The sequence below is a fragment of the Myxine glutinosa genome, chromosome 10 (genome assembly GCF_964187855.1).
Source record: "Myxine glutinosa chromosome 10, kmMyxGlut1.1, whole genome shotgun sequence".
Taxonomy (NCBI): Eukaryota; Metazoa; Chordata; class Myxini; order Myxiniformes; family Myxinidae; genus Myxine; species Myxine glutinosa.
In genome coordinates this window covers 87134765-87149088 of record NC_136270.1, presented here as the reverse complement: position 1 = coordinate 87149088, position 14324 = coordinate 87134765, and the positions used below count along the sequence as shown (strand labels likewise).

Here is a 14324-nt window from a genome sequence, read left to right as displayed (position 1 = left end):
CGCTAATTATAAACAGAAAATACACAATTATATTTCACGCCGCTAGTTCACGAGACATCCATTGTGAAAATTATATTGATAATTCCAAATGATATTCATTCTTAGTAAACATTTGAGCAAGCTCAACTGCACTACACTTACATGGAATGCAAACTGGCCAGAGAAATCGTACATGCCACAAGAATGCATGAGGCTGAGTGTGTTCCGAACAGCTTCGGGACTCAGCACATGTTCACCCGTGATGGGACAGATCCCACCATTTGCCAGAGTAGCTACCAATACACTTGCCGACTCGCATGTTACCTCGATGGAGCAGAGCTGCAAACACCAAGGTTTACACGTTAATATTGTGACTACCATCAAAGCAATATTGGACCAAATCTACTCAATGTTCTTTCTTGTTGTGTGCCGCTGCTGTTTCAATTCACTCAGGCGAGTCACAGTTGAGCTCAAAACTAGCATGCAAAAGGAAAAGCTAAAAAGTGTCTCTGCACAGCAGACGACACCCATTATACAAACATAAAAACGAAAACTTTATTTTTAAAAAAAACAAATAAAGATTTTATTTTAATCACCTGAAAGTAAAAGTCCAAGCAGGTAATAAGGTCTGTGCCTTCGGGAAAGCACTGAAATAAAAACATTGCAAAATTGGTTGCTGCATCATAACCAAAAAACAGGTATTGGCAAAAATTACGTTTCCTACTAATGCAATAAAATATAATGCTCATTTCTTACTGATTTCAATTCCCCAGAACAATCCAGGTACAAATCATAAATCTGGCACAATGAAAGGCTTTGACATTCTGACCCGAGTTTTTTTTTTTTTTTTTTTTTTTTTTTTTTGTATACAAGATCGAGGCTCGTGAAAGAGCGAACATTAATCACACAGAAAGACAAACAGACACACAAAACAAATAACATCGGGAGCGGTAGACAAGATGGGGAGAGAGGGGGAAGGACACAAACACAGCATTTGAGAGCAGGGACCGAGAGACATGGAGACATCGAGAGAACTGTGGGAGGGAGAGGGCTTTGGGGGGGAGGCATGGGAAGGGGGGGGGGGTGGGAGAGGTATAAAACATATGGACACTGCCAAGACTTCCAGGAAAGAAGTTGGAATTTCAAACAAGGTGGATCTGGGGTGAATTAGTGGGGGTAGAAAAGATCAAGGTTTTGGATGGGGGAAGATAAGAGATAGTGGTGAACAGCTGTTTTGAAGACCTGGAGGGAGGAGTGTGATTGAAGTGAGTGTGGGAGTTTGTTCCAGAGGCGGGAGAAAAGAGGCATGAAAGAGTGAAGGTGAGCAGAGAGCCGAGATTTCGGCAGTTTAACCATCAGAGGGTGGCTGGCAGATCTTGTGCGACCTGTAGGAATATTTGGGGGACAGAGCACAGAGAGAGCTGGGGGAACAAGGCCGGAGAGGAGTCGGTAGAAGACAGAAAGACCACCTACCTGCCTGCGGTGAGTGAGTGAAAGGCCCTCAGAGATAGCTTCATCGCGGGAGATTCCAATGATTCTGAAAGCTTTGGATTCAACAGCGTGAAGCCAAGCCAGGTGTGAGGCAGGAGCACCAGCCGCCCATAGGGGAGAACAGTATTCCATTGAGCTGCGGATGAAAGCCTTGTATGTGGTGAGGAGCTCAGGTGTGCCTAGGAAGGACTTCGCACGACGGAGGATGCCCAGTCGGCGACTGGCTTTGGAGGCCAGCTTGGAAATGTGGTTTTCCCAAGAAAGATCATGGCAGATGGTGAGACCCAAAAGCTTGAGCGACAGAACTTCTTGGAGAGGATTGTTGAGAAAGTAGATGGGAGGGTTGTCCAGTCGATCTTTTCAGAGAGACATAGTAAGAGTGTGAGATTTGTCAGGATTGAAAGACATGTTCCACATGTTTGACCAGTCTGTGATTTTGTCCAGGTCTTCAGAGAGTGAGGAGGCTGCAGACTGCCGATCTGAGGGAAGAGGAATGGAGCGGCAGAGAGTGGAGTCATCAGCAAAGAGATACAGAGGATTTTCCAGAGAGTCGGAGAGATCATTGATAAAGACCAGAAAAAGCACAGGGCCCAGCACACTGCCTTGGGGAACTCCAGCCTGAACGGGAAGGGGAGATGAGAGAAATCCATTCAGGGCCACACGTTGACTACGACCAGAGAGGAAGTCCGCAAGCCATGCATGGAGATTTCCATGGATACCATAGGAGGAGAGTTTGGTGAGCAGAGCTGGGTGCCAGACCGTATCGAAGGCATGTGATATGTCAAGGGAGACAGCTCTGATTTCCTGTTTGGCATTGAGGACCTCCATCCATTGTTGAGACAGCAGAAGCAGCATGTCCAGAGTCGAGTGACCTGGTCTGAAACCAAATTGATGATCAGAGATCAAGCCATTGGAGAAGAGGAAAGATTTCATATCCGAAGCAATGATGGATTCCATGACTTTGCTGATAATTGGGAGCAGGCTGATTGGTCTGTAGTTGCAAGGATCTGTTTTTGCACCTTTTTTGTGTAAAGCGGTAATGTTTGCTGATTTCCAGGATGCTGGCAGATGACCTTGAGCAAAGGATAGGGTGAAAAGAACAGAGAGAGGGTGAGATAGAGCGGCAGAGCAGGATTTTAGGACCCGTGGGCTGATGCCATCTGGTCCAGTTGCAGAATCAGAGTCGAGGTTTGACAAAAACTCCTCCACCTTGTCAGGAGAGAAGGTCACAGAGTCCAGGAGCAGTTTGGTTCGACTGGGAAAGGTGGGAACAGAGAGAGATGGGTTTGGGACTAAGGATTTTGAGGCAAACACAGAGTTGAGGCATTCGGCTTTGTCACGTGCGATGTCAACTGTGGCCATTTGAGGTAAGGGAGGGGATGGAGGGGGAACAAACACCAGAAACGGATTTGACCAGACGCCACCAGGATTTGGAGGAAGGAGACAGGTTTGAGAGTTCATTCTTGAGTGAGGAGAGATAGTGCTTCCTGGCACTCCTGAGGGTAGACACACACTTGTTCCGAGCTTGGTGGAAGGAACTGAGATTTCCTTCAGTTGGATTAGCCTTCCAAGAGGCAAAGGCAAGTTGTTTCAGGGCAACTGCCTCACCACAAGATTCAGTGTACCATGGACGGGAGGAAGGGTAAGACAACTGAAGGCGAGATGGGATAAATCTGTGCATGAGAGAGATCAGTTTGCTTTGGAAGAATTCCCAGGAAGAATTGATGTCAGAGGCAGTGGAGATGGGAGACCAATCCAGACGATTGATGGCTGCTTGAAGACCGTCCCAGTCGGCCTGAGTGAAATGCCAGACTCGTCGACGCTGAGGAGGCTCTCTGAGAATGGCCAGAGAGATGTCCACTTTGACAAGCACATGATCAGAAGAACCGATTGGAGCAGAAGAAGAGCAGCAGACATTAGCAGGGAAGTTAGTCATAACCAAGTCTAGAAGAGAAGATACTCCATTGGCTGAGATCCGGGTCGGGAAATTGACAGATTGTGTCAATCCCAGTGAGTCACAGAAGTCCTTTGCTGAGGTGCCATGACTGGTGAGAGAGGAACCCACACCCAACCAGGTGGCATGATGACAATTGAAGTCACCACATATGAGGAAGAGAGAGTTGGGATGAGTGGATAGAAGTTGGTCCATGTTGTCAGACAGTGAAATGTAGATGGAGTCATCACTGTTTGGGGGACGGTACAGAACACATATGAACAAAAGGTGGGAGCGGAGAGGAAGCCGTAGCCAGAGGTACTCCTGGGGGTGAGGAGGAGAGAGGGCAGTGCAAGGAGAGTGAGGAAGAGAGTTTTTGATAAAGATAGCCACCCCACCACCAGGCCGAGGCTCAGGTCTATCATACCGGAGGAGGGAGTAACCAGGAAGAGATATTAAGGAATCAGAGACATCTTGAAGGAGGAAAGTCTCTGTTAAGCAGATCAAGTCTGGATTGTCAGAAGCAACCTGTATGGAGAGATCAGTCAGGTTTGAGCGAAGGCCCCGGATGTTTGAGGTCCATACCGTTAATGAAGAGAGAGGGGGAGCATCGGGTACAGGACAGGGGAGGGGAGGAGTAGGGTAAGATGAAGGATAAGAGGGGGAGGTAGGGAGAGCAGTTGTTAGTGTGTCAGCGATTGCAGAAGAGTTCCAAGAAAGGGAAGGATGAGGAGGATGAAAGGTTTGAAGGTGAAGGGATGAGGCACAGAGAGGGGTTGTTTGAGGGGGGGCAGAGGAAAGAAGAAGGTTGGGGGGGGTGGAGGTATGAGATAGAAGGGAGACGAAGTGGAGAGGAGGCAGCTTTAAGGAGGAGGGGGAGGAGGGAGAATTGGAGAGGAATGGTATGGATAAAAATATGACCATCTGCAGGCTATCTCGTGACCAAACTCATACACCGCTTAAGGCTACAAGTTAAGAAGAAAGGGGAAAGATGAAGCCTGCTTTCATTGAATGAAACGTTGAGGGTGGACAGCTGACCTAGTAAAGCAAATATTCCACACGTGTTTAAAGGTATACTAGCAAATGAAACTATAGAAAGATGATGGAAATATATTCGACGGACAATAGGCCTGATATAAATCTCCTAAAGCATTAACATATCTTAAAACATCATGTACAAATGTTAATTTACATACATAAGCAGTTTACTGCACATGATGCATTCATCCCAGCTTCAATTTAGCACATGGTGGAGTCATTTTGGCTCAAAACTACTTCAGGTGAAACAGTTGTGCCCATCTAGGGTCAAGTGCCAAAGTTCAAAAAACGTTTTTAGTTTGGTGCAAAGCTAAAAATTTCCAAGTAAAATAATTATATATTTTATGATTTGAGAAACCATACTCTTGATGGAGGGTTGGTGCTGCCGAAGCAGTTTCTTGGCAAGGGTTACACTGGGTGATTTGCCATTTCCTTACTGGCATTGTTTGTCCATGTTCTATCCTTATAAATTAATAGTGTCAAGCCAGGAAGCAGCAAATACCATTTTTAGTGTTTGGTATGACTCGGCCAGGGTTTGAACGACTGACCTCCCAGACTAAGTGCGGACACGCTAACCATACTGCCTTCCATGCGGGGATAATCAGCGTCGTAAGTTGGCGTTTGCAGTTTTGCCACAGGTGCCCGCATACCCATCCATACACGAACATTGCTTCCTTTTTTTTTGCACCACAAACCTTCCCCGAGAGTTCCCTGAATCCACCGTCTATGGTTTCATTGCAATCTGTTAATCCATTCTCAAGTTATAGCATGATAAACATGCAGAAAGACATGGTCCTTTTATAAGATAGATATCGCAAACGGTGGTGTCTGTCAGTGCATTCGTCTATTTCCTGTTTACGGCAGATGCTTCCCACGCTGCGTTTGAAAAGCTGCAGATGCAGGCAAAGATCAACATTCACTTTTTTATTGTCTCATTCAGTAATCTTTAAAACCCCATGAACATCTGGATTAAAGAAGATTTAATACAGATCCTCATGGAGTAACACACAATTTAAAATAGCTATGTTATGACATTTTTTAAGACAAATCCTACCTCGGCCGCCCAATGTCGCACAACCATTTTGTGCTGGGTGGTATAACTTAGAGATTTGGCTCTGAATGAAACCAAGAGTGCAATACAATTAACCTTTTTCAAGGCCATGAAATAATTTAAATTGATAGATTAACTTAAACTTTTCCCATCATTGGGAATAACTTTTGCTTGTCACTCATAATATGATGAATTTACCCTAAAGTGTGAATATATCATTGGAATAACCCAAATGTTTGCTCAACATTTTATGTACAGTATAACAAAATTAATCAAAATGGTTATCCCTCGAAAATACACGAAATGTGTGTGTGTGTGTGTGTGTGTGTGTGTGTGTGTGTGTGTGTGTGTGGTGTGTGTTCAATATAACCTCACACACACACACACACACACACACACACACACACTTAGTGTCTTTTCTTGGGCCAACATTATTCAAAAAAGGATGTAGGGATGGTTTCACATGATAATGTATTGTGACCATCCCTACCTTGTTTCCATACTTTTGGGAGTAACATCTTGCATCTTTTTTACATTTAAAAATGTTTTTATTACAGTACTTGTTTCTTTACTTATTTTAGAAATGTGTTTACATGCTGGAGAATTTCATTGTTATTGCATGGATGTTTTTTATTCTTATGATATTTGTTGTACAAAATGATTTCGATACAGAAGGGCATTTTGAAGTGGAGTACAATCTTTGCTGAAGCTAATTAAGTGACTAAATTGAGGTAACAGTAATTTCTGGTTCTAACGTGTTTTGCCAAGAGTATGTGACAAGAGTGCCTTTATAAACTATGTTTTACCACTGATTTTACTACTGACTGATTACTACTGATTTAGAAATGTTGTAGTGCAAACTTTATGGACGTGCTCACTTTGTTTGTATTGTAATGGTACTGTACTTACTTTATAGACTATCTAACATTCTAAATAGTACATACTTTATCGAAATATATGTGTTGTTGCTGTTGATTGGCCCTATGCCTGCCCTGCACAAACTGGGCAGTGGCACGGAGAGAGTCGATTGACCTCCCGGAAGCGACGATGATATGATGGAGGCAGGTGAGAAAAAGAGGAGTGGGTGGAGGGAATGGGCTGGTTCATGGGACCGATCGGCACTGATGATCGTGGCTGCGCTATCCTGATGAATCCCGCCAGCAGGAAAAAGTGAGGAAGATTTGACCCCCGACTTCCATTGGGAGGTGCAACCTCTTCATGAAGAGGAATCCCCAATAGTTCATGCATAGGTATTATTAGTACATACTTTATAGACAGACATACTCTCATTCTTAGCAGGACATGTTTTCATATGTACTTTATCGACACACAACCCTGATAACATATTCCATCATTAACCACACCCATATAGGTCTGATTGGCCCTTGGGCAAATGTGTCCACCCCCATCATGGCTGACTGACAGTCGTAATCCCACCCACCCCTCTGCTTCGTTCCTATTCCTTTGCGAAGGAATACAGTTGCGTACTTTTAGTGGAATCCTTTCAAGCTATTAAAATTATGACCAGTTTGCACATTCCCATTATAAAATGCAGTAGACTTGTGTTTAAACCAAGTTCGTAGCTAAAACCAATTTTGAATTAGTCTGTCAGATAATAAGAAGAAGAAGAATGACAAACAGGCTCTTTTGGGTCTCTCATTTTTATAGTTCACCGATAATGTCACAAAGTTAAATTATTGTTACTAGCAACGGTACCCGCCCTAAGGGCGGGGCTTCAATTGGGAGGCGCAAATGATTAATTTAAATGATTTATATAAACATCCATTAAATATCACACGCAAATCATCAAAATCTAAAAAGTATTTTTAAAATTTCAATAAAAAAAACCACATCACTGTTCATATCGGTAAATATTATTCCATCGTGTTTCAAATCGTGATATCAACTGTACGCTTTTCTTTAGGAAAAAAAATGGAATGATTTTGTACCTCTTCTTCAGCTTAGTTAGAACTTCAGGATAGACGACATTGCTGATAAAAGTTCCTTTTCTCTCTTTGAAGTTCTTGGCAAACATTTTTATTTTGTCACTGCTGCCAACGCGACGCCATGGCATTATTCATTACATTCATTTGATTCATTCATTCATATAATGATCATTAAACTTTATTCTTACGCTCATTAAACGTTCATTAAACATTAAACGTTCATTCAACGATTAAGAGAATAAAAACGAAAAACATTACGAAATTACGTTCACACCGTCACGTCAAACACGACCGTGAACACAAACATCGTCACAATGAAAACATCGTCACAAACGTTACGTTACGTAATTCAAACCGTGATGACATCGAATATAGGAGAGCCCATTGCCCAAACGATTTGTTTTCTCTGGTACGTTTATCAAGTAATCAGATGTACATAGACGTTTATCTTACAGCCGCCATGTTGGTGCTCGCCATCACTGCGATGCCAAGCGAACGTTATGCGGGAGTCCAAACCTGAAAATGCTGGAGGCCAAAGCTGAAATTGGAAAAACAATATAGCCTATTTTACTCTAGGGGATCCCAGGATTATCCACCCAAAATATCGTTGCGATCGGTTCAGCCGTTTTTGCGGTACCTTCGAACAGACGGACAGACGGACGGACATTTGGTGAATTATAGTAAGATTGGATGGGAAATTCCCCACAGATGACTGGTACGGTAATTTAATTTATAGGTTTCCAAGTTTACTCTTGGTAGACCTTTTGAGGATTTATGTTGTATTGAGCCAATGGGGTGCCCGGGATATATATATACATGCATATATATATATACATACATACATACATACATACATACATACATATATATTGCCCGGGCACCCCATTGGCTCAATATATATATATTGTAACGATTTTGAGAAGTGTAACGGGTTTTGAGAAGTGTAACGGGTTTTGAGGAGTGTAACAATTTTGGAGGAAGGGTAACGGATGTGAAGAGTATGGTTTTGGTATGGTAACATCCTGGTAATGTAAATAATGGTCGCAGCCGTCCTCCTAATTAATTTCATAGAACATACACGCAGGTCACGATATATCTTTTAAATAGTGTATTTCCTTATTCCATGTAGGCTAAGTATGTGTTTTCCACTAGATTGACTTTGCATTGTATCAAACAAAATAAGCGTAGGCCCTTCCAATTTCCCCAAAACCTCCCTTCCATTTGCCTTCCGCATTTTGGTCGGTTTTTCTCTTCAACCACCATTGGCCACGAGGTAAGGTTGGAGAAGAAAGGCGTGTCTCCACCTCGTCAGAAGAGGGCAGGAGTGAACCGGCCTTAACAGCCAACCAGCACCGCGGTGAGTGACCCGGTAGGCGTGCCCTCGGAGCCGGCGGCTTAATTCCGCCGGAGGTGATAAAAGCGAATGTAAGGAACTGCTTTACGGAGAGGCCTTGAGAGATACGCTGGGGGATGACCTGGAAGAGGAGCGCAATCCACCGCAAGCCCTACCTACCTGCCTGCAATATCCCCTGTCGTTGGAGAGACGCGCTGAACGGAGGGAGACGGCTCCACCCCAGGAAGAGGAGCAGGTGTGCCGAGCCAGCGCGTGACGGCCGCGGATACGCGACGGAGGTTTTCCCGCCAAAACCGCGAGGGGTTGAAAGCTGCTGCCTCCGACCTTGCCTTCCTCTCAAGCAATCAACCTCGAGCCATTACCTGCCTGCAATATCCACCGTGTGAGTGTGAACGTCCTGTCCTACTCGTTTGTCTTGGGGATTAAGTAAATGAAATAGAATAAGTTAACAATGCACTGTGTGACTGCTCTTTTCCATCTATTGCTGTAAATAATATTGGTCGCTCTAAAATATTGCTTGTGTGTGTATAATAAATCTGTTCTTCCTCCAAACTCTGTCTTTCTTCTCTCTTCTTCTCTTTCGGTCGCTTTAGAGGTTTCCCAATTGAATATCTGTAGCGCGATTAGTCAACGTTCGGTTGGAATCGGGTTCTAATCGGGGAGTAACTGTTCGGACGCGGTTAAATACACCACCGCTCGGTAAAATAACATCCAAAAACCGTGTCCGTAACAATTGGTGTCGAGGAGTCGGATTCGGACCCGGGACTAAATTTGTTAGGCCCAAATTTTAAAAAAAAATTTTGGTCAAAATTACGAGCTGCCGAAATTGTGTTGTTTTATAAAACCCGAATTTTGAGATCGCGCCATGGACAATCAAGGCGATCGGATGTCGGTGGGGGAGATAGACGGGTTAGGGGTAACCCAGGAACCAGGGGAAATGTATGTGGAAGAAAGGGAGGAGGAGAGCAATGAGGAGGCGGTTGAGGGGGTGTCAGACGCGCAAAATGGCGCTCTCGCGCACGTGGTATCAGACGCACAAAGGGGCGGCTCGCACGAGCGCGGGGTAGCCGCGCCCGCTGCGCAAATAGCGGGAATTGATGTGCGGGACCTCATGGCGCAGATTAATGCAACCATACTAATGGCAAATATGGGGCTAGAAGCAAAAATGGATGCTCAGAGTGAGCGATTAGAGGGCCAAATGGGGGGCCAAATGGGGGAAATGAGGGGAAAAATGGGGGAAATGGGGGAACGGCTAGAAGCTAAATTTGGGAAGTTAGACAATAATTTTGAGGAGTTAGACAAGAAATTTGGGGGGTTAGACAACGGGATAAAAGAGGTGAAAAATGGGTTAATGGGGTTAGAAAATAGGATGGAGGACAAATTGCGGGAAATAGGGGAACAATCCGCCCGGGAAATCGAACAGATGGGGAACCAGATGGAGGAAATACGACGAGGGGTGAGTGAGGAGGTCTCGGGGCTGCGCGAGGAGGTAAAGCGAGGCGAAAAGCGTATAGAGAAAGAGGTGAGAAATAATACGGCAAAGTTACAGGGGGGAATAGAAGATCTGACGAAAGGAGTAGAACAGCTGACAGTGGGACAAAAGGAACTAACGGACCAAGTGGAAAAGAACACAGCAATCATCGGGGGTTTAAAAGCAACACAAAAGGACATAAAAAATGAATTAATAGCGACGCAGAGGCAATGTCAGATGGTACGGGAGGAACTGACAATGAGGGTGGAGGAGGTGACAGAGATAATGGAGACAAAGGACCGGCAGGTGAGGATGCACATAGAGACGGTCACGGTAGCCTTAGAGGACGAACTTGAGGGGACGCACCGAGAAATAAAAGAGGTTAAACAAAAATTAGAGGAAGTGGGAGAAGAGGTGAGTGAAATTAAGAAGAGACGGAGGGAAACTAAGAGGGAGATAAAGGAGGAAGTCATGGAATATGTACAAGGTCTGTGTTCAAATCATGATGCGGTGCTCACTAACCAAATAAAAAGTTTGCAGGTGGCGGAGGAGGTGCGACGAGGTACGGAGGTGAGTGGCAATGTACATGATGTGAGGGGAGATTCAGTCGGCTTGGGGATTGGTTTGGATCCGGGTGTTCGTGAAAGGCCGTTGGTGAAGTGTGTGACAGGTCAGGTGTGCGAAAAAAGAGGTGTGCGAGAATGTCCGACCATGGGGTGTGTGAGGAAAAAGTGCACGCCGAGGAGTGAGTGTGCCGTCAGGAGTGAGCCGGTCGGAGCGCGTGTGCGAGGGGGTACATGGAAGCGCGGTGTGGTGAGTGTTACGGAGGAAGTAACGAAAGAGTGTACACCTGTGGTGAGTGTTACGGAGGAAGTAACGAGAGAGTGTACACCTGTGGTGAGTGTTACAGAGGATGTAACGATGAAGTGTACGCCTGTGGTGAGTGTTACAGAGGATGTAACGGGAGGGTGTGCGCGAGAAAGGTGTGTAACGGACGGGTGCATGAGGAAAGAGTGTGCCGTCGAAAGTAAGGGTGAGTGCGCTGTCAAGAATGGAGGTGAGAGTATTGAGAGTGACAAGGAGAGTGAGTTGGTTGTGACAGGTGAGCGAGGATGTACACCTGGGATGGAAGGATGCACACCTGGAATGGTAGAGCGTGAGTGGGAATGCACGCTGGAGTTGGTGGTGAGGCACGTGGTTGGGTGTGCGAATGAGGGCACACCTGTGATTGTCACAGAGGAGGTGACCGAGGAGGGGGCGCGAAGCGGTGTATTGGTGAGGTGTGCGAGCAACGAATGTGTGCCAAAGTGTTCGGTGGTCAGGTGTGTGACCAAGGCTGTGAGTGGAATGGGTGTACCGAGGTGTGTCAGGAAAGGTACGAGGAGAATGGGAACAGCTGCATGTATGAGCAAGAAAGGGGTAGCGTATGCTTGTAGGAATCCAGGTGAAGCGTCGACGATAACTGGGTTAAAGGTTAGAACGACTTATAGCCGACTCGGGCCCTCGGTGCGTGCCGGGCTTCGCGTGCCGCGAGAACCAGCGGGGATCCGAACCACGGCGGTTTCGAAAGAACCGCCGTGCGCGATCCACGCTGGGCCTCGCTTTGAACGGCCGCGGCCGGGCTCCACTAGGCGGAGCGGGCGGCTGGATAGGAAGGGTCGCTATGGCGACCACGTTTTGTTGAGACGTGCCGGCAGGTCGAGATCGGGACATTGGATGGCTCCACGCCGAGGTGATGCATGGGATCTCGGCCCGGGTAAGCCTCCGTCCCTGCCCCGAATGCGGGACGTATCCAGCCGCTGGCACAAAACGACCCGCGTTCATTGCTCGGCTGCACGAAGCCGGGCTGTAGATGTGAATTGGCGCACCGAGAGGATGTAATAAGTAGACGGGTGATGTGAATTGGCGCACCGAGAGGATGTAATAAGTAGACGGGTGATGGTGATAGTGATAGTGATTTAAAACGAAATTTAGAAAAGTGAATGGAATTGGCAGTAAATGGAAAATTTTTGAATTGTTGGATTTGGACGAGCGAAATTGGTAGTGAGAGACCCCCGATGTGGTGGGATGGCAAATCCACCATCCCTCACAGATGGGGGCAAAGGAGCACTAGATTATGGGGTGTATGGCAGTGAAAACTAGCCCGGGTGGGTTAGGATATTGTGTGTAGGGATCTAGAAGATGACATTAGGTAACGTTAAGGTTAGTTAGTGACTGATACCTGTAGTGGGGACGCAGGTAGATTAGTATGGATGATAATGACGTGGGAGCGCAATAGTTTAAAGGGACGACTGGGAAGCGCAAGTTTCAGAGGGGAGTAGTTAGCTGAGATGATGCCGTGTGTGTGAGGATTGAACGGGTGAGAATGGAACAGGTGTGATTGCACAGGTGTGCAACTGAACAGGTGTGTGGAGCAGTGTATGAGGGAGTAGTGGTGATTGCGTGTTGTGTTGACCAAATGGTCCAGGAAGAAAGGAGGGTGCAGGTGGCACCAGGTATGATTGCACAGGTGTGCAACGACAGGTGAATGAAAGACAGGTGTATGGAATAAATGGTATGGAGTATTGGAATGGATGGTCGTGGAGTGAGTATGGTGGAAATTGTGGAGTGGAGTGGATGGTGCGAAGGTGTGAATGGGGGAAGAGTGTACCCCCATCACGGATACCCGGGGCGGGTAGTGTAAGTGTTAGGTAGAGGGTATAGGTAAATTGTGGTTGGATATTGGCATCTGTGGTGCGAGTGGAAGAATGGTCTTTGGATGGGTGCATTAGTGTTGTGGAAATGGCTGGGCGTGTAGCCTGTTAGTGTGTGTAGTTGGTTTGGGCACTCCACCACTGTGAGGATGTCGGCCAGGTGAGGCCGCAGGTGGGCTCTGGGAGCCGGTAGTAGTTGTTGTGGATGGGGCCCGAGGATCCGGAGGACGGACCCGGGTAGCCCAGTGCCAGAGGGCACCAGTGGGGTGACAGATCCAAGAGGGGTCTTCCCCAGTTAGTTAGGTTAGGGTGAGGAGCAGGTAAGCTCGGGTGGCAACTACAGTGGTGGAGGTGTGCAGGTGGGTAGACCTGCTGGGAGAGCTACACGTCGCAGCCCAGAAATTGTGCGAGGGCACAGGGAGATGAATCGGGGGAGTGAGACCCCAAATTGAGAAGCACCACAGTTTGGTCAATGGGAATTGGTTTTTAAAACCACATAGAGTAAGATTGCCAATGGATTGGCAGGGAAAGACCCCGGGTAGTGTAAAGTGTGTTAAAATCATTTAGAGGATAGTTAGGATGAAGGATCTCCTCACACCATCTGCATCCACTCACCTGAGGTGACAGGTACTCCACACCATGCCATGTTTGATTATTTTTTACTATGCAAATGTTTGGGTTGTGAGACGCATCATGACGTGGGTGTGACATTGTGCGTAATTCCATCTCTCCCTCCTTTTGAGGATTGATGATGAATTGATGATGGCAAATTTTGAAGTAGAGGGATTGTGGTGACGAATTTGGTATAAGGGAAATATGGGGAAGACGTGACAGTAGTGACGAATTTGTAAATGGGTAGATTTTGTAAATATGGGGTAAGAGCAAGGGTAGTGTAGGTGACAGGGGGGTGACGTACGGTAGGGACGAGCTTTCTCACTTCGCCCTCCGTACGCATTTCACCTTGCATTGCCTTGTTTGACGTGTACCCTTGTGACCTTACCCCTCGCTCAATTGTCTTTCTTTTGTCTCCCACATGACCTGTGCGCCATTGGGTGCCGAGGGGAGCGTGCGTGAGGTGGCCATTGTGCGCCCGAGATTCCCAGAACCAGCACGCATTGCGTTGATGTACCACTTTATGGACCGCTGTTCGGCGGCCAAGTACCACTTGATGGACCCCAGGTTCTGGGGCAGAGCACCTCTGTTGGAGACCGGCCATAGTGGCCAGGGAATCTTGCTTGCGGACCTCGGTAAGGTGGCACCTATGCCAAACAGGTGGACCACCCTTAGTTGGCCCCTGAGGCCCTAAATAATAATAAAAAACGAACACAAGTTGTGCTTTTTATTATGTCCAAATAGGCCGCATGAAGC

At 46.5% G+C, this 14324-nt stretch overlaps 1 protein-coding gene across 4 annotated transcripts in view; it reads right to left on the bottom strand.

Moving 5' to 3' along the window:
- GLS (glutaminase) overlaps positions 1-14324 on the bottom strand; it is a 154002-nt gene that overhangs the window by 61367 nt on the left and 78311 nt on the right. For 3 of the 4 annotated variants that reach the window (XM_068126600.2, XM_078785844.1, XM_078785843.1), the window contains 2 exons: positions 576-626; positions 142-318 (listed from right to left, as the gene is read on the bottom strand). In XM_068126600.2, coding sequence (XP_067982701.2) covers positions 142-318; positions 576-626 — 228 coding nt within the window. The remainder of the gene's footprint in view (positions 1-141; positions 319-575; positions 627-14324) is intronic. The other variant, XM_068126601.2, reaches the window with a different exon arrangement.